This window comes from Theileria equi, chromosome 1 (genome assembly GCF_000342415.1).
Source record: "Theileria equi strain WA chromosome 1, complete sequence".
Taxonomy (NCBI): domain Eukaryota; phylum Apicomplexa; class Aconoidasida; order Piroplasmida; family Theileriidae; genus Theileria; species Theileria equi.
Window position 1 is genome coordinate 181 of NC_021366.1, and position 26,739 is coordinate 26,919.

At 39.7% G+C, this 26,739-nt stretch overlaps 11 protein-coding genes across 11 annotated transcripts, besides 1 other annotated feature; 5 read left to right on the top strand and 6 right to left on the bottom strand.

Annotated features, from left to right (window-relative positions):
- Positions 1 to 72: 72 nt before the first annotated feature.
- Positions 73 to 515: a microsatellite.
- A 1,835-nt stretch (positions 516 to 2,350) lies between these two features.
- Positions 2,351 to 3,775, bottom strand: BEWA_017460 (hypothetical protein; the record flags this gene model as incomplete). The annotated part of the gene is made up of 1 exon (XM_004828514.1): positions 2,351 to 3,775. The coding sequence occupies one exon, from the start codon at positions 3,773 to 3,775 to the stop codon at positions 2,351 to 2,353; it is 1,425 nt and encodes a 474-aa protein (XP_004828571.1).
- A 1,396-nt stretch (positions 3,776 to 5,171) lies between these two features.
- Positions 5,172 to 7,094, top strand: BEWA_017470 (hypothetical protein; the record flags this gene model as incomplete). Its single annotated transcript, XM_004828515.1, has 1 exon — positions 5,172 to 7,094. One exon carries the CDS (start codon positions 5,172 to 5,174, stop codon positions 7,092 to 7,094), a length of 1,923 nt encoding a protein of 640 aa, XP_004828572.1.
- Positions 7,095 to 7,704: 610 nt separating this feature from the next.
- On the top strand, positions 7,705 to 8,486 carry BEWA_017480 (Cytochrome b5-like Heme/Steroid binding domain containing protein). The gene has a single exon (XM_004828516.1). It carries the CDS (start codon positions 7,771 to 7,773, stop codon positions 8,233 to 8,235), a length of 465 nt encoding a protein of 154 aa, XP_004828573.1. The 5' UTR covers positions 7,705 to 7,770; the 3' UTR covers positions 8,236 to 8,486.
- Positions 8,487 to 9,898: 1,412 nt separating this feature from the next.
- BEWA_017490 (ABC transporter, ATP-binding protein domain containing protein) lies at positions 9,899 to 14,455 on the top strand (the record flags this gene model as incomplete). The annotated part of the gene is made up of 1 exon (XM_004828517.1): positions 9,899 to 14,455. One exon carries the CDS (start codon positions 9,899 to 9,901, stop codon positions 14,453 to 14,455), a length of 4,557 nt encoding a protein of 1,518 aa, XP_004828574.1.
- Positions 14,456 to 15,681: 1,226 nt separating this feature from the next.
- Positions 15,682 to 17,382, bottom strand: BEWA_017500 (hypothetical protein). Its single transcript, XM_004828518.1, has 2 exons — positions 16,296 to 17,382; positions 15,682 to 16,188 (listed from the first exon to the last, which is right to left on the bottom strand). The coding sequence occupies exons 1-2, from the start codon at positions 17,260 to 17,262 to the stop codon at positions 16,175 to 16,177; spliced, it is 981 nt and encodes a 326-aa protein (XP_004828575.1). The 5' UTR covers positions 17,263 to 17,382; the 3' UTR covers positions 15,682 to 16,174.
- Positions 17,383 to 18,020: 638 nt separating this feature from the next.
- On the top strand, positions 18,021 to 19,178 carry BEWA_017510 (kinase, pfkB family member protein). Its single transcript, XM_004828519.1, has one exon. It carries the CDS (start codon positions 18,103 to 18,105, stop codon positions 19,117 to 19,119), a length of 1,017 nt encoding a protein of 338 aa, XP_004828576.1. The 5' UTR covers positions 18,021 to 18,102; the 3' UTR covers positions 19,120 to 19,178.
- Positions 19,179 to 20,421: 1,243 nt separating this feature from the next.
- BEWA_017520 (serine/threonine protein phosphatase pp-x, putative) lies at positions 20,422 to 21,425 on the bottom strand. Its single transcript, XM_004828520.1, has 2 exons — positions 21,275 to 21,425; positions 20,422 to 21,239 (listed from the first exon to the last, which is right to left on the bottom strand). The coding sequence occupies exons 1-2, from the start codon at positions 21,416 to 21,418 to the stop codon at positions 20,466 to 20,468; spliced, it is 918 nt and encodes a 305-aa protein (XP_004828577.1). The 5' UTR covers positions 21,419 to 21,425; the 3' UTR covers positions 20,422 to 20,465.
- Positions 21,426 to 21,485: 60 nt separating this feature from the next.
- On the bottom strand, positions 21,486 to 22,533 carry BEWA_017530 (hypothetical protein; the record flags this gene model as incomplete). Its single annotated transcript, XM_004828521.1, has 3 exons — positions 21,486 to 21,641; positions 21,678 to 22,270; positions 22,308 to 22,533. 3 exons carry the CDS (start codon positions 22,531 to 22,533, stop codon positions 21,486 to 21,488), a joined length of 975 nt encoding a protein of 324 aa, XP_004828578.1.
- A 124-nt stretch (positions 22,534 to 22,657) lies between these two features.
- Positions 22,658 to 24,327, bottom strand: BEWA_017540 (prolyl-tRNA synthetase, putative; the record flags this gene model as incomplete). The annotated part of the gene is made up of 2 exons (XM_004828522.1): positions 22,658 to 24,213; positions 24,270 to 24,327. 2 exons carry the CDS (start codon positions 24,325 to 24,327, stop codon positions 22,658 to 22,660), a joined length of 1,614 nt encoding a protein of 537 aa, XP_004828579.1.
- Positions 24,328 to 24,693: 366 nt separating this feature from the next.
- On the top strand, positions 24,694 to 26,040 carry BEWA_017550 (histone deacetylase, putative; the record flags this gene model as incomplete). Its single annotated transcript, XM_004828523.1, has 1 exon — positions 24,694 to 26,040. One exon carries the CDS (start codon positions 24,694 to 24,696, stop codon positions 26,038 to 26,040), a length of 1,347 nt encoding a protein of 448 aa, XP_004828580.1.
- Positions 26,041 to 26,164: 124 nt separating this feature from the next.
- On the bottom strand, positions 26,165 to 26,707 carry BEWA_017560 (yippee zinc binding protein family member protein; the record flags this gene model as incomplete). The annotated part of the gene is made up of 5 exons (XM_004828524.1): positions 26,165 to 26,227; positions 26,264 to 26,331; positions 26,374 to 26,474; positions 26,530 to 26,622; positions 26,661 to 26,707. 5 exons carry the CDS (start codon positions 26,705 to 26,707, stop codon positions 26,165 to 26,167), a joined length of 372 nt encoding a protein of 123 aa, XP_004828581.1.
- Positions 26,708 to 26,739: the final 32 nt, after the last annotated feature.

Sequence of the window (26,739 nt, forward strand, 5' to 3'; positions counted from 1 at the left end):
AAACCCTAAACCCTAAACCCTAAAACCCTAAAACCCTAAAACCCTAAACCCTAAAACCCCTAAAAACCCTAAAACCCTAAAACCCTAAACCCTAAAACCCTAAACCCTAAAACCCCTAAACCCTAAAACCCTAAACCCTAAACCCTAAACCCTAAACCCTAAACCCTAAACCCTAAACCCTAAAACCCTAAAACCCTAAAACCCTAAAACCCTAAAACCCTAAAACCCTAAACCCTAAAACCCTAAACCCTAAACCCTAAACCCTAAAACCCTAAAACCCTAAACCCTAAAACCCTAAAACCCTAAAACCCTAAAACCCTAAAACCCCTAAAACCCTAAACCCTAAAACCCTAAACCCTAAAACCCTAAACCCTAAAACCCCTAAACCCTAAACCCTAAAACCCTAAAACCCTAAACCCTAAAACCCTAAAACCCTAAAACCCTAAAACCCTAAAACCCCTAAAACCCTAAACCCTAAAACCCTAAACCCTAAAACCCTAAACCCTAAACCCTAAAACCCTAAAACCCTAAAACCCCTAAAACCCTAAAACCCTAAAACCCTAAACCCTAAAACCCTAAACCCTAAAACCCTAAAACTTAATCCTAAGTCTAATGAAAAATGCATGCAAAAAATCTTATGAAAAAACTTGTCTAAAAAACTGACCCATAAAATGCATGTAAAAAAAATCGCCTCATAAAGATACTCCTAATAAGTCTCCACAAAAAATGCATGCAAGAAATCCAACCTATAAAAAAGTCTCATAAAAAATCGACCCACAAAATACACTACTAAAAAACACCCACAAAAAATCCACTAGAAAAAGGTACCTAGAAAATGACCCTGGAGAAGGACCTACCAATAAGTCTCTAAAAAAGACACCACAAAAACACCCACAAAAAATCCAGTATAGAAAGGTACCTAGAAAATGACCTACTCACTATAATGATACTAAGACTAACCTAAAAATGATACTAGTAAAACTTGTCTAAAAATCTACTACTAAAAGACACCATAATAAGACTAACCTAAAAATGCATGCAAAAAATCTTATGAAAAAACTTGTCTAAAAAACTGACCCATAAAATGCATGTAAAAAATCGACACTCAAGATGGACCCTAGTAATGACCCATAAAAATCTGACCTGCTGAAAGGTACCTAGAATTGACACTCCATAAGACACCCATAAGATGACCCTCTAAAAATCCACTATAAAAATCTACTACTAAAAGACACTAGAAAAAACACCACAAAAATCTGACCCATAAAAAATCCAGTATAGAAAGGTACCTAGAAAATGACCTACTCACTATAATGATACTACTAAAATGCATGCAAAAAATCTTATGAAAAAACTTGTCTAAAAAACTGACCCATAAAATGCATGTAAAAAATCGACACTAAAAAACACCCATAAGATGACTCATAAAAAATCTACCCTCTGGATGGACCCTAAAATGAACCTCATAAAGTCTCTAAAAAAGTACCTATGAAAGATACTCATCAAGAGACACCTAAGAGTCTACTCTATAACACTACTTACCATGGACCCACTAAAAGGTACCCTCAAGATGGAGACCAAGCGACACTCACTAGATACTACCCACTCAACTCACTAAGAGACACACTCCATAAGAGTCCATTAAAGAGTCTACTAGAACACTACTCTGAATGAGTCTCCATGGACCTACTAATACCACTATGTCTGCTAAAAGGTGCATCTAATAATGGTCACTAAAAATTCTGTCTAATATGGACCCTCAAGATGGAGACTAAGGAGGGACCCAGTAACTCCCTCATCTCTCTAGTGACTACTTAGACTACCATACTGAACAGTTCTCATAATAGACCATTCCTCCATCTACCAATGATTACAGAGGCTCCCTGCGGTCGCCTATGCTCCTATACTCTGTATACTCGCAAGACTCCTCTATTCACTTCGCTCATATAGTCGCTCAGGCTTACGCCAGTCCTTCGGACTCTATCCTCCCTTCAGTCGGATAGTCATAAACTACCTAGTCTCCGACGTCGGTAGGTCATTACTACCTCTGGTAGTACTGAGAAGAGTACTCTGAAGAGTCCAGTAAAGAGTCTACTCTAGAATGACACTCTGAATAAGTCTCCATGGACACCTACCAAGTGACCAACTAGCAAGACAGATAGTTACTAAAAGTTAAAAATTATAGTCCCTCACATGAATCAGGGATGAGCTATACTACGTTGCCATCTTGACATTGACATTGACATGCAACCGGACCTTGATAGGCCCTGACAAAGTGAATTTTAAAATGATTAAACTCTTGAAATAAAAGACAAATATTAAAGCTGCATTAAATACAACATACTGGCATTTATTCATCAGCATAAACAATAAACAAAACCTCATTCCCAGTTATCAGATTTGATCTAATGTCCGTAGTAAAGGATTCACGGACACATTTTAATCCACCAGAAAGAGCACTTCCTAACCAAAATCCTAAGGACCTCCAGAATCCATAGTGTTTAGTTGGCCAGTTGTCTCTATCGTATTTTGTAATAGCCTTGACATAACCACCGCCAATGTATGCAACAATGTCCATGGTAAACTGGGCTGTAAGAGCATTCAGAGCTGACAGTTGGCCGTCTTTACATTTGCCTTGCATTCCAACACCGCTGTTGGCTACACCCTTTAGAGTCTCTTCACAGCATTTCAGAGTAACTGTGATCACACCTGTAGTCCATATGTTGCCATAAATTGCCCTGGAGCTTCTCCAATTGGGGTAGTGGATAGCAAAGATACACAAGGTCATTGCCGTCATATAGGGAATCATAAACAGCCATGTTGCGTGCCATCCACTGTGAGTAGTCCATGGTCTGTCCGGACCATTAGTAGTCCATGAGCATACAGCTGCAATAACGAGAGAAGGAATGGCACTTGTGAATAGCAAGGCTAAATCTATCAAATGACCAGCCTCTGGACTCACGAATTGATACGGTGCTATGGCTGGATAGAAGGCATAGATGCAACTCATTCCGCAGAGACACATTAGCATATTAGATATAGCCTCTTTAGCTCTCGTAAACACTGTACCCTCCGGAGTCTCTTGAGTAGTACTTCCAGTATTCCCTGAAGCTTGTGTACCCCCTGGATCCCAATATGCAATGGTCCATACAATAGCTGCAATACCGGAAACCAGTGCTGATATCAGAATTTGTCCAATCACTATCCAAAAGTATGTGTCAGACCACTGGAACTTCTCGGCAAAGTAGAGATAGACAGCATGGTATAGACAAGCCATGATACCAGAGAGGGGCATACCAAGACCAAAGTATGCAACATCTGCAACTCCAATGGTAATGGATATAGACTCATCTAAACCAAATCCTAGGGAAGCAATAACAAGAACCCAGTAGTAAAATGTCAAGCATCCACGTTCACCGCCAACTGAATATGCCACTATCAACAGTAAGTTCATCATAAAGAGACCCCAAATGGCAATGACGGATACAATGTAGTCAGCAGTCTTGTCACGATCACTAAACAGGACGTAAAACGACATTAGGAAGAGACCAACGTCTCCAGCTGTCTCCATGGAATGGTGAATGGAGTTGATGAAAATGCCAATCTGTCCACTAGGAATGCCAAACCTAACCACTGCAAACCTTCCCGCCGTAATGGCAACACGTAGAGTCTGTAGAAGTGAGAATCCTGCCATGAACATGGCAAACCTTCGGATGGTAGACTTCTCCTTGGTCGTTCCACCTGCGCCTCCACTTCCAGCCCCGGGACTAGCCATCATTTGCCTTTCCTGAGAAGTTTGGAGAGCATTCACCTGTGTCTATGTATCATCATTGAATCTTAGGACCTCCATACTGCCTTGTCTATGTGCCACCAGACAGCATATACAGAACCGGATGTGCGATTAATGTACAAATCTATTCACATTATGGTACAATGACTAACGATATCGACGATATGTTGACTCCATGTCTCAAATCAAGGATGTGAGTACCAGGGAATGGATTCCATCCCCATTGTCTCATCCACTCTTCCCTGGTCACCAGACTCATCTCAAAACATGGACATTTCACCAAGAGTTTTACCAGAGAATAATTTGGGTATTGGTTGGCTGAGAGCTGGAGAGCGTAGTCTACATTGGCGCCTCGGTTGGATGGTTAATGGTTCCACCAAGAGACACCTTGAATGGAAATGGACATTGTCCACTGTCACATCATAAACACCTATTGTCTTCATAGTTCATGATTCTTCAACCATAATCTCAAATGCGTAGGAAATGTTAAGCTTTCACAAACCCACCTGAGTGTTCTGATTGTCTCCACCAATAGTAGACTTGTCATTAGGAGAGTCAGTCTGCTCTTCAAGTACTTGAACAGAGTCTAGTACTCCAGTACCTTTAGTAGGATCAAGAGTAGAGTGGCAGTTTAGACTGGTGTCTTTGGAGACGGAGCTAATGGCTGTGCATACTGCTTGATCGGGATCTCCAGGAGTTCTTGGCATTCTAGTCCCTGGTCTTGGCAGTGGTAGTGGGACGTACTATCTGTCTTACTACATACAAGTAGGAAACCATGACCTCGGAAACTGCATTAACCTTATATACTCCAGTAGAGGTATCTCAATACGACCAAAGTCTACTGTCCTATTACTTTAGAAAGCCCGAATGAATGTCCACTATCCCACTCATTGGTGTATTCAGTGGAGTCCAGTTCTACGGTAGATCTTTGGTCAGTAGGATAAAGAGCTTATGACGATAGTCCTCCTCCGCTCCCACCCATTCATCATGTTCTCCAGTCGCCATAGTAGTTATACTCCATGAGAGTCTAAGTGCAATCAAAGGGAGCATATCAACATCCTATCTCTCAGCAGGCAACCTCCAGAGACACCAGGAGATACTACTAGACACTCACTAGAATGACCTCACTAATCCTTGGAAACAATACTAAGGGAGACAGTACTGGATGAGTAGATGACCACTAGAGAGGGTACTCCCTCTGGAGACACTACCTCTAAAGGGGGACTGTATGGTTACACAAGCTCCTTACAGTCATGTACTCTCATCACTTCCTCCGGCTAAAGCCTACGGTGGTCTAGGGACCTACGCAGTGAGGGATGTGTATGGTAGGACAGTAGTAGTACGGATAGGTAACACATCTGGTTAGTCAGGGTACCAATATATGGTCAAAGGTGTACACAATGGTCTCATGTATACATTAAAGCAGTCAGTCTGGAGTAGGATATGGCAAATAGTAAAATTAATGGACCTTTATTCCCCATGGGGTCTCCAGTACAGTCATTCTCCTACCACTCCAACCAGGGAGTCCTCCAACTCCAGACTGTCCTTTACGTGGATTCGAGTACACCAAGACTGCCAACTGACGTACCACTCTCTTAAGGAGAACAAGAGGATGGGCAACAAAGCCACTGCCTACGTGGAACTGTCTCGCTGTCCAGACTGCTACGCTAGCAAATACAACGACTACTACTATGACAATGGTCTTGTGACTCTCAAGGAAGACAAGTATCCAGGTGGTAATGGCGTATACAAGGTCACTCGTCACACCCCCAAGAAGAACTACACCATCAGTGGCATATACCATAACAAGTGTTACCAGTTTGGATTCGAAAATGAGTTACCCATGGGATGCAACATCTCTGTCTACTTCAGTGGTGGTGACTCTGACCACATGAATCCTCTGGTTGTCCAGTTGGAGGCTGGAGGTGTCAACAATTTCTACTACCCCTGCATCTTGGGTCGTGCCTGGGCCAAGACTAGACTCATAAACCCTGAGATTCTACTTGACTCTCTCGATGTTTTCAACTGTTCTATCAACAGACTACACACAGTTGACTTGTCAGTGAGGACTGGAATATCCTGTCGTGGTTGCAGAGATACTAAACGTGTGCTTGCCACTGAGTGTGAAACCGACGGATCATACTACAGGACCACTCATCAGTGTGCCGACAAGTCACCTTTCTGCATAAAGAGGCTCAAAGAAGGTTCAGTCTATCAAACCTCTATCCCAACTGCCAACAAGGTGACCTCAGTTGACACCTTTTTCCTTACCAAGGAACATGGTCCTCCACTAGTGCTATGCATATCCGACAGCTCTGGAAGCAAGTGGTACAGAAGAGTTGCCTCTAACCTTCCCACACTTACTGAAGTGAAGGGTGAAAGCAAAAGGCCAGATGAAGTGGAAAAGGATAGGATCATGGATCTACTCACTGAAGCCTATGCTCCTTCAGTTGTATTCGACTCCTCCAAGGGACCTACTGGAGACCACTGTTCCTACATAGACTCCTTTAGTGGAGAGACTATTGAGGTTTCAAAGGCTAATGAGGGCAAGTATGTGAAACTTACTCACCTGGTGAGAGGTAAGGACACATTTAGAGTTAGTGGCATAGTACCAAAGGTGGAAGGGTCTACTAAGGATCTTACAACAACTGACGAGGTACTCACTCTCTCCATATTCTACTGGGTCCTTGACCCTGAGTACCAGTCTCCTCTACTCATTGAACTTGAGAAGCCTAACAACACCTATGACTACTATACTCGTGATAAAGAGGGTAACTGGAACAAAGACGGTCAAACTGGACCTAAAAAGGTGGAATTGCGTCTTGAGACCCCTCTTAACAATCAAAACTGCAAACGTAATGATGCCCATACGTTTAACATAGGCAAGAAGGGGTCTTATAAGTGCAAGTGTCACTACTGTGTTAAGATTCCTACACTAATGATTCATCAACTTTTGGGTAGCTCAGAATACTGGAAATTTTCTGATTACACTTCCATAAACGATTTTATGGACGGACAGAATAAACAGACTGGTATACCATGTTTCAAGGGTGTAACCACAGCATTCGTTTTTTTCGACATCAAGGGCACAGATAAACCACTTCTTATCTGTGTAATGGCTGATTCAACCAACGTAAAGGCAAGTGTAGGAGGAAAGTTCACTTGGTGCAAACGGGAGTCCAAACACGTCGATAAATGGGTAGTAATAGATGGTATGCCGGATAATCCAGAGTCAAATATACAGGATGTGGAAAAGATACTGGAAAACTTTCCAGAGAATACAAAGACACTGCAGAAAGTATGAGAGACTAAAGGGGTTTCTGAATGATACTGTGGACAGTCTCCATGGTTAGTCCTAGTTTGGGACCACGTCCATTATATGGACTTATTAATGCCCTGTGGGCATAGAAGTGTACCAAAGATTTCAAACTGTACACTAATATTACGCATTGATTTACACGATAGCTAAGATGAGTAGGCAATGGAGAATTGTCCAGCTGGACCAGTAAAGATACTTGTACTGACAAGAGGGTAGATACTCTCATCAGATTCCACGAAGCCATAGATGAAACTAAAGTGATGATTGGATAGTCTTCCCAACCTCAGTTCCTTTCTTGCAGATGTTTTTTATTTCGTGGAAGGAGCCACCCGGGTCTTTATCAATAACATTCTACTGACTAATCAGAATGTTAGCTATGGGTGATGTGTTACTAGGCTTAATCTTTATCACATATTGTTTCCAGTTTTAAAGTTCATAATTTATCACACATGTTCTAGGCAATCGTAAGAATCTACTTATGGCTTTGCTCTGCACATTTAGGAAGATGTTGGGTGGAATAGGCTAAGCATTCTTCCAGACTCTGGCGTTCCCTCAGATAATTTTAACTCGTTCATGCCTACTTTGAAGTGTCATTGAGTTGAACTATTCTTGTAACATACATGTACATTATTTTGTATAGTAATGGGTTTATTTAGATGCGATGTTCGGCACACTTCGCTTTGCATTGATAATCCTGGCTGGGATTATATCTTGTAGAATTCCATATATACTCGATAAAGTTGAATGTGTAGTTGGTTCTGAGTCCCGAACACCAACAGAATCTGTTGAACCTCTGAAATCAGATTCCTCGACTACCGAGGCTGGCAGTGATCAGACTGATAGGATAATCACATTGGAGGAACTGGAAAAACATAACACAGAAGATGATTGCTGGATTGGTCTAGAAGGTGTAGTCTATGATGTTTCTGGTTATGCTGAGAACCACCCTGGAGGTAAGCAGGAGATGTTAAGAAAAGCTGGGACTAATGTAACCGGGTTCTTTGGTTCCATGCACCAAGGAAAGGAATTTGATGAAGAGATTAAAAAAGTTAAAAAGATTGGTGTTTTGGATCTGCCTGCTGAAACCGATAAAAAAAAGTGGTATAGTTCTCTTTGTTGTTGCTGAAGATTTTGACTTCAGAAGTGCTATACTCACAACCATTGATGCTTTCAAAAAATGCAGAGAACACTTTGAAGGACACCTGTCAGGATCTGTTGTAGAGGCAGGTCATGTCCGACTTTTGTTAGAGTCAGTTTATTTCTTATCTCACTTTTTGGCACCTCTTGTTCCTTTGTCTTGTGAAAAGGTATTTTCACAATTGGATGCAGAGCAGAAGACTGTTAAAACACTGTCTCACAGTTTTAATAATTTAGTAGAGGGGACAAAATTAGACCTATCGCTAAAAGCATTCTCCAAAGTGTTGCATGAGTAGAATTTGTAATTCTTACACTCCTACATTTACCTACTTATCAGTGTTAGAACTAGTTAGCAGTTTTTAACCAGTTGTCCAGCAAGGTTTCCTTCATTATCAATTATTATACATAATGATTTATAACGGATCTGCATGGAGATTATAGACATTCAGCAAAGTTAACCTAGAATATTAACAGATACAGAATAGTTAAGGAGATATTTAATGTATTATATTAATAGATGAATTCATGGGTGCTTTTATTCTACCTAGGGAATTTCAACAAATGTTACAACCACTTGGTTTATTCATAAGTTTAAAGATATTACTCAATTGCATGTGTTATTTAGGGAAAGTATCAAGATGTTCACCATGGTGTAAGCTATAGGAGTGTGAATAGTCCCCTACTGATTACGATCATGCATGATAAGTTATCGCAGTAGATTATAGTTTCACTGAGATTTATAGGATACCTTTACATGTTAGTAGTCACAAAGATTATATTTATAACATTATCAAGTAGATAATATATGATTTCAATAGGGAAATTGGCAATTTCACGATGTTTTAATGAGGTAGTACACAATGATGCAGTACATGCTACAAATTTTGCAATATAATTTTTAGTCACTAGAGTAACATTATTGAAGTATTCATAAGTACATCTAAACGTAAAACTATCGCCCATGGATCAGTTATCCACGAAGAGCATATACTGAGAGACATAAACATGCTCCCATAAATCACACTAACTGGCACACCTGACTCCATAAACTGTCTCCCGGGATAAAACACAAACGGGTAAAGTGTATGAATATTTGTGGTACTGGATAGGTGGTCCAATGTTGAGATTAAGCCGTATAGTTGGCGTCACAGGGCTAGGCTACCCTGATGTCTTTACGGTCAACACATCGCAGATGGATGGACCATGAACAAGTTAGTATTGAAAGATTTCGTATCAGGAATATTAAGTGATGAAGGTTCTTTTTCTGGCACAAACCGGAGCTTATTCTTCAATGGGGTCTTCAATGTACCAAAACAGTTACTTTCTCTGGAGACCTTTTCACCTAGAAGGTTAAGTCTCATTTATTTAAATATTACACCCGGAATTTTGTTTTGGAGTGGCCTACTTGGGAACACCAGGTCATACTATGGACTAGGAACACCTTTGTTATTGATAACGAGAATAGATCAGAGCAGTCCTAATCTTAGTCATTCCCTATTACTTGCGAATTTTTGCTACTGGAAGGATACACATACGATCATGGATCTTCCAGGGCGTCCACGGGATACTCCATGACTTATTCTTTAACACATTACTGTTTAATCAGTACGAACAGAAGTTTCACAGGTATTAAACTATTCTGTGAAAGATGAATGATGGAGGAAGAACGTGCTACTCTGGAGAAGAAATACCACTTTTGGGAGAGTGAGGTGGAGGTGGTAAGGAAAAAGACACTGACACATGATGGGAAGAAGTTTCGCTACTTTGATGACAATGGTGTCTTCAACTTTGTCTTTATGCTATGGATGTTCAAGTGGGTTAAAGCAACTGCAGAGAAGTACTTGGACCCTTATATGCTCCACCCACTTCCACTGGCTGACCAGATTCTCAAATGGCAGCCAATTCTTTCCAGGCATATTAGTGATGGTATCGCAAGCCTGGAAGTATATGAATCTTTAAGTGAAGATGAGAAGAAGAAAGCCAAGAAGCCTGTGAGATACATTCTGTTCAGGGCTGTAATGTTGACCTACTGGAAGAGACTCCTTGCTATACTAGTTGGTGTGGTAGTGGTTAATGCAATTGGTATGAGTGTAGCTATTTTCCTGCACAAGTTGCTTAGATTTTTATCAGAGGAAGATTTTAAATTTGTGACGTTTTTATCCTTGACTATTTTGATCATTATATTAGAGCAGATAAAGATGATCGGTATGAGTCATCTTGACTACTGTTTGGAGAGAGTTTCTTTTCTTATGGATTCTTGTCTGCGCGTTACTATATTTCAACACGGTTTATGCTACAGAAGGAGTCAATTTGGAAACTTTCAGGCAAAGGGAGGACAGTGCAACAGTATCATCCATGGATGTTCCGGAGAAAACTTGTGCACATATAATCCACTCTTGTGCCCAGCAAGGCGTTATAAAAACAATGAGGTCACACCAAAGATATACAGTCTGATTCTAAATGATGCACGCTATATTCCATTTTCCGTAGAATCAGCCGCTGGGTTCATTGATTTTTTGACATCACTAACTTATGGCATAATTCTCATGAGTCGCCAATTCAACATGAGAGCAATGACTATTCTCATGGTGTCTTTATCTTTGGCTGTTTGTATGTTATTTGTGGAGATTATAAATGGTATCCTTTTCAAATATTACTTTGGAATTAGGGATAATAGGATTTCTAAATCTGAGGAAGTTATATCTGGCTTACACTTGATTGAGAGGATGGCACTTGATGACATTGGTCACGATATTATTACGGAGGCCAGAAACGACGAGCTAGTGTTGGTATTCATCCGTTTCTTTATATCGCTCATAAATAAGGTTATATTTACAGCGATCACTTGTTTGGATATCATCATTTTGGTTAATGACTTTGTCACCCAAGTTAGGGATGCCACTGATATCAAGATCATCAATCCTTCGGGGCTATTGGCATCCGTATTTGTTATTATGAAGATCATTGGTCCCTTGTATTTGCTTCCATTTAGGCTAAAGTTCTTTGTAATTAGTCTTAATTCGTTCTTAAGAGTAGAACGTTTCTTCAGAACTTGTTCACCAAACTTTTATCTTCCGGATAACAAGTTTACTGGGGATATTCCTCTGCCAGAGGCGCTACCTGATGAGGATAAGACACTGCCAAAAGGCCTAGTTGTAATGTTCAAGAAGGCCTCCTTTGCCTGGATCAATAGCAGGAAGGATCTTCTTGACAATACTGGTACTACTTGTCTTAGGAACCTTGACTTTGTCCTAAACACTGGTGACCTTGCCATCATTACTGGTGCTCAAGGTTCTGGAAAGACCAACTTTGTCAAGGCTATTCTTGGTGACATGACTCTGGTAGAAGGATCAATGGCTGTGTTACCTCTCTCTACCAACATGCCAATATTCTATGCCTCTCAGGAAGTATGGCTACAAAAGGGTACCATCAGGGCTAACATTACCTTTGGTCACAGGTTTGATGAGGATATCTACAACACAGTTCTGAAGGCTATTGAACTTGAACATGATATATCCACTTGGGAAGGAGGTGACTTGCGTAAGATCTCTGAACATGGTTACTCTCTCAGTGGAGGTCAGAGAGTAAGAGTTGGACTTGCTCGTGCCCTTTATGCTTACCTCATCTTTAGCAAGACTAATAGGGAGAGTGAATCTGGACATTCCCTCCTTGTAGTCCTTGATGACTGTTTCACTAGCTTGGATCCATTCGTGGCGAGGACTATCTTCAAGAATCTCTTTAATGTTAATGATGGACTATTGGCCAAGGACGATGTTGCTACTATTATCACGATTTCCAAGCGTATATTAGATGCTTGTGTATCAGCTGAGTCATCGGAGTCATTCCCGGATGCTCCAATATATTTTCTGGAGAACAAGGGTCTTGTGCAGAGAAATAAGCTTAAATCCCTAATAGAGCACGAAGTTGGTCATATTGAACCTCCAAAACCTTCTGAAGATAATATGGGACTTCACACCATGCCTGACAGGTTACGTAGGATGTGCAGCTCTGATGACTATACTCGTGATGGACGAAGGAGATCAACAGAATCTAGATACTCTAATTCGCCAACAGTTCAAATATTATATGACAGGATCAATTTTAAACGTGGTGAGAATAAGAACTTCAAACCATACAAAGTTTTTTTCCATGCAGCTGGTTGGCCTCTATTCTTCTTTGTCGTATTCACTCTTTTGTTTTCAACATTGGATAATACGAAGTTTATAATTACCTCAAAGATATCCGACTCTATCCTTGATTGTGCAAGTGAACATGAAGGGAAATTAATCTCTATATCTGACATAAAAGATTATAGTTTTAGGGCATCAAGATGGATCATTGTTCTTTCAACATTAGTGATGGCTGGTGCATTACTTCGTCTTATAGCCATAACTGGTGCATCGTTTAATGTTGCAAGGAGGGTCCATGAGTACTCTATAACTTCTCTCTTTGCCAATAACTCTACAGCGTTGGCAATAAAGAAGTCTTTGGGAAGTATAATCACATTCTTACACATAGATATGTTTTTCATTGACAATTTTCTAAGCTATTTCATTCACGAGATTTGTCTATTGTCAATCGAGGTTACGGTTCACATGTTGACTCTGTTCTTTATGATGCCGTGGTCTACTCCATTGGCTCTTCTACTTTGCTTTGTCATTGTTAGGTTTATTATATACTACTGTGTGAAGTCGTGCAGGAACATTTGCCGTGCACGTTTGGAATCATATGATCTTATTGGTTCAACTATTGAATCCTCTATAGTGGGATCACCCATATATCGCAGTTTTAAAAAGGAATGGGAGTTGATACACAGCTTGACTGAGCATGTTGATTATAACCTGAGGTGTGACTATCTTTCAAAGTCTGAAATATTTTGGAGTTCAATTACCTCTAGAGGTATACTCGCATTACTTTCTCTGTTCCTTCTCGTATTTCCTTTGGTTAAGTCTAGGGTGTCTGGCACAGAGGTACAGGTGGGCTATTATGCCATGACATATTCTGTCTTTGTAAGTATAAACACTACCCTTGCAGTCTTAATTAAGCTGTATTGTTATCTTGAACTTTACATGGGTTCGTTTAGAAGATTTGAGAATTTTGTCCTTCCTGGTACTGAGGTTAAGTTTGAAAAGAAGAGGAACATTCATCAGACGGATTTTATTGTAGATCGTTCTGCGTCAAGTGGAGATGATAAGATAGCAGATGAAGATATCAAGGATACCCTTCGTAGAAGACGTCATAACGAGTATGCTGAGAGAAGAGCTGCTAGATGTACTAGCCTCAAGATGTTATTATTTAAACACAAGGTTAATGTGCTTGACGTGTCCAAGTACGCCATTCCAGGCATGACTAGGATAAAGTTGGATAATGTAAACATCCATATCGTTAATAAAAAAGCGGGAGTGAAGTATGCTATTCTCAAGAATGTTACATGTTCGGCTAATATTTCTGATATTGTCGGAGTTATTGGAAGAACTGGTGCAGGAAAGTCTACCCTATTGTCAGTGCTCCAGAATCTGGCGAATAGAGATGGTTCTGTATTCTTAGATGGTTGTGATCTGAATGATATGCCAAAGAATGTGACTAGGCAGATCATCGGAGTACTTCCTCAACTGCCCTTCGTATTCAGAGGTTGGACTGTACGCAGATTCATTGATCCAAGAATGTTATTTGAAGATGTTGATATTGAAGCAGCCTTGGAAATTTGTGGTTTACTCAAGTTTGTCGAAAACATTCCAGGTGGCAAAGGCCTTAACACAATCATTATACCTGACCATTACCATAAGGATATGCCAAGGTATTACAAGAGGGTGTACTATGGACCTACTTTAAAGCCACATGATTCTTCTGTGGATAATGTGAACATTGACCATGGCATGGTCCTTTCAAACTCACAACTCCGTACACTATCAGTAGCAAGACTAGTGCTCTACAGGGAATTCTTCAAGGTTCTCCTGGTTGATGAGCCTCCAGAGGAGGAATCAGGGACATCCAAAATCGCTGAGACTCCCATTTATGAAATTATAAGGGCACACTTTAGACACTGCGCAACATTTATTGCGGCACATGATGTTGACGTTTTGCGTCTCTGCACTTCAGTTTGGGTCTTCCATAGCGGGTCTCTCATCAAGACCTGCAAGACTGAGGACATTGCAGACAGCGACTCCCTGTCGAAGATCATAGAGGATTGCATTACCACACACGCTTAATGCGGCAAATGTTTTGTTTTAATGAGTAGCATTTTAAATGTCTCTGCTCTAAGGATATTTTTAACCATGTTGCTCGGTATTGTACACAAAATTTACATTGATTATACGTATAAACACATAAACTTCGTAGTAATCGATTTATGCGATATATATGTTGTCCTTCCAAATACTTTTAGTGGAGTTTTGTTGGTTTAATATGGACCAATCCTTCGGGAAGTTAGAAACAAAAGACTAGCCACTTTGTGTAGGATAATACTTGCTGTAACAAGAGCACTGATTCCTATCAAAGATACCGGCGCCTTAAGATCATCAAAACTTTTGCGTGTCTATGGAGACAATTGTATCAACTTGAACGCAAATGTGAATCTCTTACTGCAATTCAGGATCTCTATTTTTCATGATAGAGATATGTTGACGACTTTCTGTTTGTGTAGTAGAAAACTGTTCGGCAATGTTAAATGATTTGTCAGTGTGGAAGCATTTTTGATAAGTTTGTCTCATTACGGCTATCAATATTGTAGAATTCAAATTCAAGAGAGTTGGTATTTCTATAACAAGTAATAATTTACCAAATAATGGCACTGTTGGTCTCCATATTCTAGATTTCTTCGATATGTTATATATTGCATGCAAACGGAATAGGAAATCTTAAATTTAACATAACCCTACTCATTGATAATTGGACCGTTAATTACCCAAACATTTCATTTATTGTAGCATCATACGAGCGGGGAAATAAACAATAGCAATTATTTACTTTTATCTTTCCTTTGTATAGTACTAATTAAGCTGTCCTATGTGCAAGGTTGGTTTTATGTGTGTTATTAGTTTTGGCACTATTATCTTATATGTACAAGCTTGGGTAAAACCAACATTATTTAGAAGTAAAATGATTCTAGAGGTATTAAAGACATAATCACAATCTCGTTCTGAATTACACTTGGATAAATGATAAAACAGAACAACCCCTCGTTATAAGTACAAATCCAGTACCTGACAAGCTATGTACATCTCTCCGTGCTGTTCTGTTTTATCATTTGCACTAGGGTTACGGGATCCAGACGATACTAAAATGAAAATTCTACAATCAACTCCCGAACTCAACGACCTACCGGTGGCCAGCACTTGAAAAGAAGACAACTAGATACAACACTAACTAGCAAAATATGGCAGTTGCGAACTCTTGCAGTGTAAGTAATGAGAGAATATATCTACAAAGTAATGAATCCTACAAAAGTTTCAGGAGTGGCTATTGTTACATAGATTACCCTAGCAATAAACTGCAGGAGACCGTTGTGTATTATAACAGATAAAAAGCGATGCAAATAACATCTATAGAGCCTTAAATCCGCAAAACGACCTTACCAATAGTTATAAGGCAACCAAATGCCTTCATAACGCCGAAAGTATGCTACGGCAACTCAGAGTACAGAAATGTAGTAGCACACACCAGTCCAATACCACCTTCCAATTGTTTTTGTAACCACTCACGAGTGGACCAATATTTACATCCTAAATCCGCATTTTAGATTCATCCAGCTATAGAATAGTCGGCATGATAAAAGTTATGAGACTGCACTTGATAATAAAATAATAATCCTACCGAAAGCAAAAGACATAAATGGGAAGCAGTCAGACCAAGACTAACACCAGATAAATCCTTAAACCAATACAAATCTGCAGTTATCTGGGAATTCAGCTTCAGGTACAGTGGTCCATTTACCACCTGTGACCTTCTTGTGGAATGAATGGTGAAGAACACGCTTTTCATCAAAGAAGACAATGTGGACAAAAGAAGCATCCTTACCTCTATGATGAGCGACGTGACTAGGATCCTGACCTTCCTGTCTCACCCAGATGACTTCATCACCCTCCAAGAGTCTTTGCATCATACGAAGACGAGACAACATATACAAATCGTAGCAAACTCCGAATGTTTCACCCTTGATGACGCACAACTTTTCAAACTTTTCAGCATTCAGGTTCAACTCAATATCTCCGAGGAAAGGATAGTTGTTGAAATCATAGTAGTAAGCAGCTGCATTGACCTCAGTCAACTTTCCTTCAACCCTGACGTAGAACTTGTGATGGAACTTGCCATCAGCCAAGTTGATAAGACGGATCTTGTCAGCCCTCCCGTTGATCAAAGGGGAAAAGATAGTGAAGCAGAGTTCACCTGGCTTAGCAACCCAGACCTCATGCTCACCATCCATAAGCTTAGTGATCTTGTTTCCATATAGTGCGGTGTAGTTCAACAAATGAATGTAACCATTGAAGTTTCTGTCAAGATATACACCCTCTTGGGTGGTCTCTGGATGCTTCTCGCACTTGGCAAGGTCCAAAACAACGTCCTTCTCAAAGGATGCGGGTCTCTTGGCCTCAAGATAGAGAGTGTTGTACTCTTCCTCAGTAATGACTTCCCAAGTGCCCGGGAAGTTCAAATCACTGATATCACCCTTGAAGAAGAGATAGTGAAGGGAACCGTCAGCCTTAGCATAAGTCAACTTGACTATTTGGAAGGGCTGATAACTGAAAAAGACAAAGAAGCTTGTGGCAGTTTCACCCTCCTCTTTTGGCTCCCAGAACACGAAGGACTTGTTGCTAACCTTAAGCATTCTGTCTCCAACACCAGGAGTGAGTTCGGCTTCGTATGCAGTACCAAACCTAACACCATAGTAAATGAACCTTGGCAAGTCAGGGTTTGGGCCGAACAAACACAATTCAACATCCTTTGGACCAAGATCTTCCTTTCCGGGGATCTTTGGAACAAATTCAGTAGCGGTAACGGCGGGGGCGGAGTCAGACATTTTCCGAGTAAACTACAGCAGAAGGATTAAGAATGAAGAATAAACTTCAAGCTATGTAATCAAGAGAACCAAATAACTTTACTACCAATACTGGTGCGAACCACGGACTATTAGTAGGATGAAGAAGGTAGGATCAAAGCCCAATATACTTCATTATTGGAATTATGCGTCTAATATGGGGATAATAATGCTGTTACCCAGAACCTCGGTCTATTCGTCTCTTGTACGGATCCTATCCATGGTAGACGTGAGTTACCATCTTAATCTCACTCCTCCACGTGTATGGTACATCCCACATGCTCGTATCATTCTGTCTATGGGTGTTTATCTCGGAAGACCAGGTGCTATGGAATCTTCCTCAACGATTTATGCATACAATGTGCACGAGTATTTAGTCATGGCATCTGGAGGGTGGAATCCAGACTGGGAATGAAGTCCGGTGTCTTGGTACTGGTGCGTGATCTGGTACGGATTCTACACGTTGCCTATTGGTCTAATGTATCATTAATACTCCGAAATAATCGTAGGGGCTGGGTAGGGTGTCTATATTGTCTCCTGAGGGAGTGTTCAGTGTGACATTTGGTGGTATATGTTCTGCACCTCCATAGCCTCATTTCCAGTTACTAGATTAGACTTTTACCCTCAGGTTTCTGGTTTCATTCGTCTATAAGCTTGTGTACTTCCATGCGGGTCTGTTGTCGGTCCTCATTCCTGGACCCCATATACCTATTCTCCCTCTATCTGAGCCTTCTACGTTCTCATCGAGTATATTCTTATATTCGTGGTATTGAAAGTCAAAACTCCCAATTTAGTTAGCATTCTCGGTGTATTTGGTTGAAGATGGCAGCTGCTCACAAGGATAGTACCGTTCTCTGTTTGGCCGACCCAGTCGTCAATTTGTACGCCTTCGTCTCTGATGAGGTCTTGGCAAAGCACAATTTGGAGAAGGGTTCCACTGTGGTTTTGAGCCCTGAGGCTCTTGAGGCTGTTCTTAAGGACGTTGAGGTTGTGTTTACTTGTCCTGCTGGTATGTCTAATGTCGCAAGGGGCATGGGCTTTTTGGGCAGCGACGTCTCTCTTTTTGGTCAGTATGCTGATGATGAGAAGGGTGCTATGATTTCCGCTGGACTAAAGGAGTACAACGTGAAGGATCACTGTTTGGTCAAGAAGGGTGGTAGGAGTACCTACAACTACATCTTGGTTTCCAGCGATGCTAAGCGTGTTGTTCTCCCCGTTAGCGGTGCTTCCCGTGAAATTGACCCTGATCAAGTTGACTACTCAATTGTTGGAAACTTTGACTACTTCTTCATCTCTGCCTTCCAGTTCTGTGACGAGCACTTGCCCAGTGCCACCAGACTTGTCGATGAGGTTTTGAAGAGGGGTGTGAAGCTCATGTTCAACTTGGCTAGTGTGAGCTGCGTTACCAAGTTTTACGATCGTATCAAGCCTGTTGTTGAGGCCACTGCTGTTTTGTCTGGTAACGAGAAGGACTTCAAGAAGTTCTACGGTCTTGAGGACTCTGAACAACTTTACGCTCACTTGGCTACTCTTTGCACTGGTACTGCTGATAGCAAGTTTGAATTGGTTGTCGTTCAATTGGACTCAAAGGGTGCAGTTGTTTTCGAGCACGGCAAGAGATTTGACTTTGCTCCTCCTGAGCTTGGTGAGGTCGTTGATCTTACTGGTATTGGCACCTTCCACTTGGGTGGCTACTTGTATGGTTACTTCAAGGGCTATCATCCAGAAGTCTCAGCTAAGATTGGTGATGTTTTGGCTGTTGACATCATCTCAAGGTTAGGTTTGTTGTTGTCCGAGGATGCAAGATCCAAGGTCAGGGCCATTGAGGCAAAACTTTAGGTTGTATAATGCTGGCCTAGTGCCATTTATTTAACGAGAATAATTTAGTACAATAATTCTATGTTCATGTACTAAATCTGGTACTTACTAGTCAGATGTTCTCCGACCGGGTGTCAGGGAACTCTCTTTGTGCACCCTTCCCATTTTACAACTACCCATTATCTACTATGGTTGATAAAATGGTTCGGAATATGTGTATTTGGAATGAGGGTCGTGTTGATATTGATGCCCATCTAAGGAGGGAGAGTTCCTTCTTTTAGATCATGTGGAGATTTAACTCATTAAACTATATACTCCATACCTGTGAGGAGTGCCTCTATACTATGACCAAGTCAAAGTCATAGTTCCCTCGCTTAATTAGTACTTTGCCATTGTCTTGACTAACGTATTAATGATCTCCAGCCTTCCTAATTAATGTATTTATTTCGAGTATTAGCATTGAAAATTTTTCTAATGGTTCATGCGAATCTATACAATAATATCAATTTGTTTTTTGTCATTTGCCATTATATCCTGTCCGATTAATCCACTCCTAGTTAGGTTATACTTTGATCATGCAGATATTCCATGGCCATACTGTAGTAACATTTACATTTATCATTACAATATATTTGTATGTTTAAGGTATAGATCAGTACCCTATCTATATACATCTAGAAAAATAGCTGTACCGACAAAATCAAAGCCTACATACAAACTAGAGTACCGCGTACTACTTTGTATGTCTAACTAACGATAGAAGAATATGAGTTGAAGAAAGGGAACCAGAGGAAAAACTTGAGGCTCTGTAAGGGTAATATATAATAATCTAAATTCGGGACAACTTAATTTAACACATATCTCAGTATTTTCTAGAATAGGATCTATAAATCAAATGGCCACATACACTTCCATAGAAAACTACATACTGTATCTAAGATTGTGGATATCTTTACTGTTATATTTGCAGTGACATTTCAAATATTACTATGAACTTGCTCACCATATCTAGTTATATGCTCTAGTAACATCTGTTTGGACTCAGGGATAAATCCTATCAAGACGATATCCGATAAACAAGATTCAGGAGATTAATAATGATAAGGGTTTTAATCATACAGCCTTTAATAGATAAATACAGATACTACACAATATCAAATAGTGAATAGAACATCCTATAATATTACTCCACAGAGACAAACATGGTTGAATATGATTTCTTCTTAGATTAGTGTGGTACAAAAACAGACAGATCAAAGAACGTATTCCTAGCAATGAAGATTACACAAACTTCCAATATATTAATTCATCAAATATAGGCATGAACTGATTGACGAATTATAGTGACATAGACCTATGACTAATATTTATAAAAAGTAATCAGGGAGTGGTTTTTTGGCTGGAACCCCTCGTTTGTTAGGAGGTACTGCTTCAAATTTCCTGAATGTGCAACCTAGATTTTCGTCTACCTCCATTATACTTGCGATATTTCCACATCTATAGCAGTAATTTGGTGCAGACCATACTGTGATAAGCATTTTGTTAAACCACCATTTATATCCTTCCATAACGAGCTGATGTGCCCTTGCGATAGTTTGTATGTTGTTTTGATGGCAAAACTGGCGTACAACGTCTCCACCAAAGAGAAAACCTGCACCTCTCGGCGAGGCTCCCCAGCCATCCATCGCCTCTGGATCACTCCACAGTAAGTCACACATTGGACCTTCATGTGGAACTTCCTGTTTGCGATCTAGATATCTTATTTCATCGATAGTTAGTATCGACGGGGATAGACCTCCGTGTATACAGAAGTATCTGTTATCTATCAGTGCTCCTATCGCGAAATAGTCAAATATTTCGGTACAATAACGCCATACATTTACGCTACCATATTTTCTTATGCATTCATCGTAAAACCCATACACTTGCGTTATTTGCCGAGATTCATGATTACCACGTATCAACGTTATACGATCAGGATAACGCACCTTAAAACAAAGTAATAATAGAAATGTTTCCACAGAATAATATCCTCTATCTACATAATCACCCAAAAAGAGATAATTGGTCTCGGGAATGTCCTTTCCTACCTCTAGGAGCTCCTTAAAGTCGTAAAACTGACCATGAATATCACCACAGACCTAGTAAATTGATATTTTAATGGATATAAGCAAACCGTAACTGGAGAATCCACGTGTTGTATATTTGACTCCTCAATTAATATCTCCTTGGCCTTGTTGCAGAGCAATCTAACTTCGTTTTCGCTCAAGTACTCGCAATTCTTTAGTTGAGCGATATCCTTGTCAATATTGCTCATCATACGGGCTGACAAAGGGACAACGACGTGAAATGTGTATACAGATCCCCATAACAAATTAGGATTTGTATTATGTGATATTATCGTACTTATGCAAGTGTGTACGCCATGCTCTGTAGATTGCGCGAAATCTAGAAGCAGATATATTCTCCTTCGAATTTGGAGTCTGCGGATCGTCTGGACCCCTTTCAGCAATGGGCACCTTCTTAATGTAGTTTTGGTATCCCTAGATCTCAATGCGAAAATAGGATAGAGAACGTACCTTAGTGGCTTTTCCGATAGCAATATCTTTGAGTCTACTATATATCCTGGTGTTAGTATCCTCTATAGCTTTATTTTTATCATTCCTGCTGAGCTGTCCCAAAAGTAGTTGTGAAAGTTCGTCCTTTTGGTTCTTATCCATTTTAATACCAAAATTCGCCTTCTTTGTGGGATTCAACAGTTGTTTGGTATCATCGTCATAGTAATTCATACTACTGCTATTCATTCTCTTATTCGCTTCCCCGGACGTAGCTCCTGAAACTTCAGGTGTGCCGTTTTGGAGCGAGCGATTTACATTGGAATCAAAATTTTGTGTAAATTGCACATTTGCCTGTGCATTATAATTTACATTTTCTTTTCCATTTGAAACATCTTTGTGTGTATTAGGATGTTTTACCCGGGACAAGCTCTTGTCCACATTTTCAGGTAAACAAAGGAAATTTGCGAAAGACTGTACAACATTCTTATTATCTATCACCTCATCTTGGTTAATAAGATCATCTGGGTTATTGAAATTCAAACTCTGAGCGGACACATCATCTAGACTTAGAGACTTGTCTAAGATGATTGATTTATCATCGATTATTATTTTATCTAAGCATAATTTATAATTCATACACCACACACTTACCATGTGACAAACCGCTAAGTTTTACATTGTTAAACTTTAAATCTAACCGGGTTTTGCTATCATGAAATTCCGGAACGCTATTCTTATCAACGTACGAATCGTTGGTCATAAGCATATAGTGTGACCCTTTATTTTTATTACTAAAATTGTCATATTTTGATAAATGCTGGTCCGATCCATTCTTATAAATCGCATTATATCGTTCGCGTCGCTCAATAAGCATCATCGTTGTTCTCCCGAACGAGGCACCTATACCAAAAATTTAGGAAAATCGTAGGGAAAAACAAATAAAAGGTGAAAAGACAACTTACACGACTCGCTACTCGCAATGTCTGCCCATTTATAGTTTGTCATGTTAAAAGCCATATTAACAAATAATCAAAGCTTAGCCTGACATCCCCGTATATGAAATTTAAAGATAAATGTGTAATATATGGATACTTAATGGTCGCGAGACACACATATGATAGCCTCAGGAATGTCGTGATAACACGTGTGGGAGCAATGTGGATGACTGTTCCCACCAGATATAACACACGCTTAAACATATACTTGTAAATTTTTAATATTTCAATAAAACCACGTACTGGAATTATAAAACTGTCATTAGTAATTCTGGGATGATATTCTACTCTCATATTGAGATACTTTTTAATGCTACATTCTTGATTCTTTGCAGTTATGTTTTCGTTAGATTGACCCAAATTATAATAGTTGGAAACCTTGCAGCCCTCGGAAAGTGCAGCTACTAATTCTGCGCCAGGAACATTTACTTCTTTTGACTGGAAAATATCTGATAGGAGTAGAAGGTGTGGTACACCAATTCGCTTCATGTCAGCAAATTTATCCTTTATAGAAATATCTCTTATATCAAGGACAACAGATAGTCCCTTCATAAGGAGAAAATTTTTGACAGCTACAGCAGCTTCGGTGTCTTCATTGCAGGATATTATGGCTATATCATAAGGTGCCACCACCTGTGGTAGTTTAATGCCATATTTATCAAAGTTATTATATACTAGAACGTTGAGTAAACGATAAATACCCATACCATAAGAATTCATGTGAATTTCTTCCTTTTTTCTACCGCTTCCCTCATGTTCCATTTCATGTTTCTTTGTATATAAGGTACCAAATTTGAAGATATGTGCGACCTCTACTGTTTCATCTTCATCTTCTCTGTTTTTGCTCATGTATGCCCTAAACTCATGACTCTTAACGGCTTCATTCATTTCCCTTGTATGATATTTTATACCCATGGTATCAAGGATCTTCCCGTAGGTTATTAAAAATTTTGAATACATGTCTTCCGCGGAACTTTCATCAGAATGGAACGAATAGGCATCTTTCATGATAAACTCTTTGCATCTTAAACTATTTGCGCGTATCTCATCTCTAAATTTAGTGTTTACTTGGTATACCAATAGGGGTAAAAACTTCTTAGAGAACGGAGAACAAACGTCTCTAAGTACTACTGTAGCCAAATCTTCGCATGTTGGACTCAAAACATGTTCCTGCGTGTCTCTGTCTATAACTTTGTATAACTCTTTATCAAAAGGATTAGACCCAGATTTGAAAAGAGATGCATATTGCATAATCGGAAAAGTGACTTCTGCTGCACCTATACTGGACATTTCTGTAGCAATTATACGTTTTATGCGATTAACTATTCTATTGCCAACTGGTAGTATGGTACATATCCCAGATGTCAGTTTAGATGCTATTCCACATTTCTGAAGAAGAGTTTTTGGAGAAGCAGAAACATCCTCAGAACGGTTATTAGGAATACCTATAAGTTCAGAATTCAGGTTACTGTGTGCCTTCGAAAGCCCATTGCGATATATACCGGAGGATTTATGCGAACTGTAGGTATCATAAAATAGATTATGAGCGCCATGCTTGAATCCTAAAATGATTTTAAAAAGTTTGTCAACGGAAGATATGATATATGCAAATACTTACCACTAGAGTATTGAATGACTGTAATGATAATAATATACACAGCAACGCATTTACACATGAAATATATCATTTAAACATCCCTAAATATCGCGCATTCAGTAAAATGTGTATCTAACACTTAACCTTCGCCCATTTTCAATGTATAATGAACATACTACCCCCATGGTAATTACACATTGCAATATAGTGAAGACCAGTAAATAATATCTTGAACGGTAGTGTCAATATTATTTATAGTTGTATTTTATATTTTTTGGTTAAAATGTTCTCTCATGTTAATTCTTGAATGTTTATGTAAGTTTCTTATCGTTCATTTCGCTTTCTAATGTCTATTATTCACTGATTACATATTTTTGCGTGCTCATACATTATGCACAAGTAATACACACATGCTTCAACACAATTCGCATATCTAGAAACTATTATGGATAAGCGCGTATCATACTTTTATGACCCAGATGTGGGTAGTTATTATTATGGCCCTGGGCATCCTATGAAGCCTCAGAGAATTCGCATGGCACATGCTTTGGTCTTGAGTTATGATTTGTATCGCCATATGGAAATTTTTCGTCCTCACAAGGCTGTGGAACCTGAGTTACTTTCTTTTCATGATAGTGAGTACGTCCACTTCCTATCAGGAGTTAGCCCTGAGAATTACAGGGATTTTACATACCAACTAAAGCGTTTTAACGTGGGCGAGGCTACTGATTGCCCAGTTTTTGACGGTCTTTACGTGTTCCAGCAATCTTGCAGTGGTGCTTCGATAGATGCTGCCTATCGCCTAAATAACCAACAAGCTGATATTTGTATCAATTGGTCTGGCGGATTGCATCACGCGAAGAGATCTGAGGCATCAGGATTTTGTTACTTGAATGATATAGTACTCGGTATTCTAGAACTTTTGAAATATCATGCGAGAGTCATGTATATTGATATAGATGTACATCATGGAGATGGCGTAGAAGAGGCCTTCTATGTAACCCACCGTGTAATGACTGTTAGCTTTCATAAGTTTGGAAACTTTTTCCCCGGTACTGGAGATGTTACTGACGTTGGTGTCTCTTCGGGTAAATATTATAGCGTGAACGTTCCATTGAATGATGGTATGGATGATGATAGTTTCGTGGATCTCTTTAAAGTAGTCGTGGGAAAATGTGTAGAGGTATATTGCCCTGGTGCAATAGTTTTACAATGCGGAGCAGATTCACTTACTGGAGACCGTCTTGGACGTTTCAATTTGACAATCAAGGGACATGCGGCTTGCGTCCAGTTTGTACGTTCTTTGAACATCCCGTTGTTGGTATTGGGTGGCGGTGGCTATACAATAAGAAATGTTGCGCGTTGCTGGGCATATGAAACGGGTATTATACTTGACAAACACGAGGATATGTCTAACCAGATATCACTCAATGATTATTACGATTACTATGCTCCAGATTTTCAATTGCATCTCACTCCTTCACAGATGACTAATTACAACACTCCGGAGCATCTTGAAAGGATAAAGACAAAGATACTGGAGAATCTAAAGTATGTGGAAAGGGCACCAGGTGTACAGTTTGCACACGTTCCACAGGATTTCTTACGGCCAGATGACGATGTAGACGAAATAGAACAATCCGAAGTCTTTGACGAAGGTGGTGGCCTCACTATTTTCAAAAGAAGGGACCCCGAAACACCCCCAATCTATAGCAACCACAAACTTAGGAGGAAGGACGCAAAGAATGAGTATTATGACCTCCCAGATAGGGATCAACAGATTCCAATATAGCTCGAGTACAACAAGGCTCCAATATGTAACAAAAATTATAAGATTTGTAAACATCTTTTACGAAGCACAATTCCTCCGTAGTTAGGAATTAATTAGACATTTCGTTGCTGAATATACACAAATATTAGTCGTCTGAGGTATCTTCTTCGCCATAGTTTTGGTTTGGATTGTTGATTTTGAGTAGAGCCTACGTAAGTGGCTAGTCTTAATATGGTAGTCCTACCTTTTCCAATATGTATTTCCCTTTCTTGTATTTCTGGGAGTCTTCTATCGCTTCTTCATATTTCCACCCTGCGTGTTTTGTTTATTCTAGGAATCCATTTAATGTATTACCTAGGTTGGACCCACAGTTGTTACAGTATATGTCTACGATTGTGTGTTGACCTGTTGTTAGCATACATTCCTCAAATGGACCCTCAGAAATATTCACAACTCTGTGAAGTTATTTGATAAAAGAATATGTGCATCTATAAAAGGTAGAGGACTTACTTTGTAAATAGCCATGCAGGACCAGTACGCCCTCTGAAACTAGTAGAAATAAGCTCCCTGGATGTAGTTAGATGGATTCCACAGCCCTTGCACCTGTAGCGCCACCAATATTTGGAGAGAACTCGACATACTCATATACATCGTTACCTTCCAGATAACGTTCGAACAGTTTACCCATTATATATGGTCCAGAACAACTATAAGGAACAT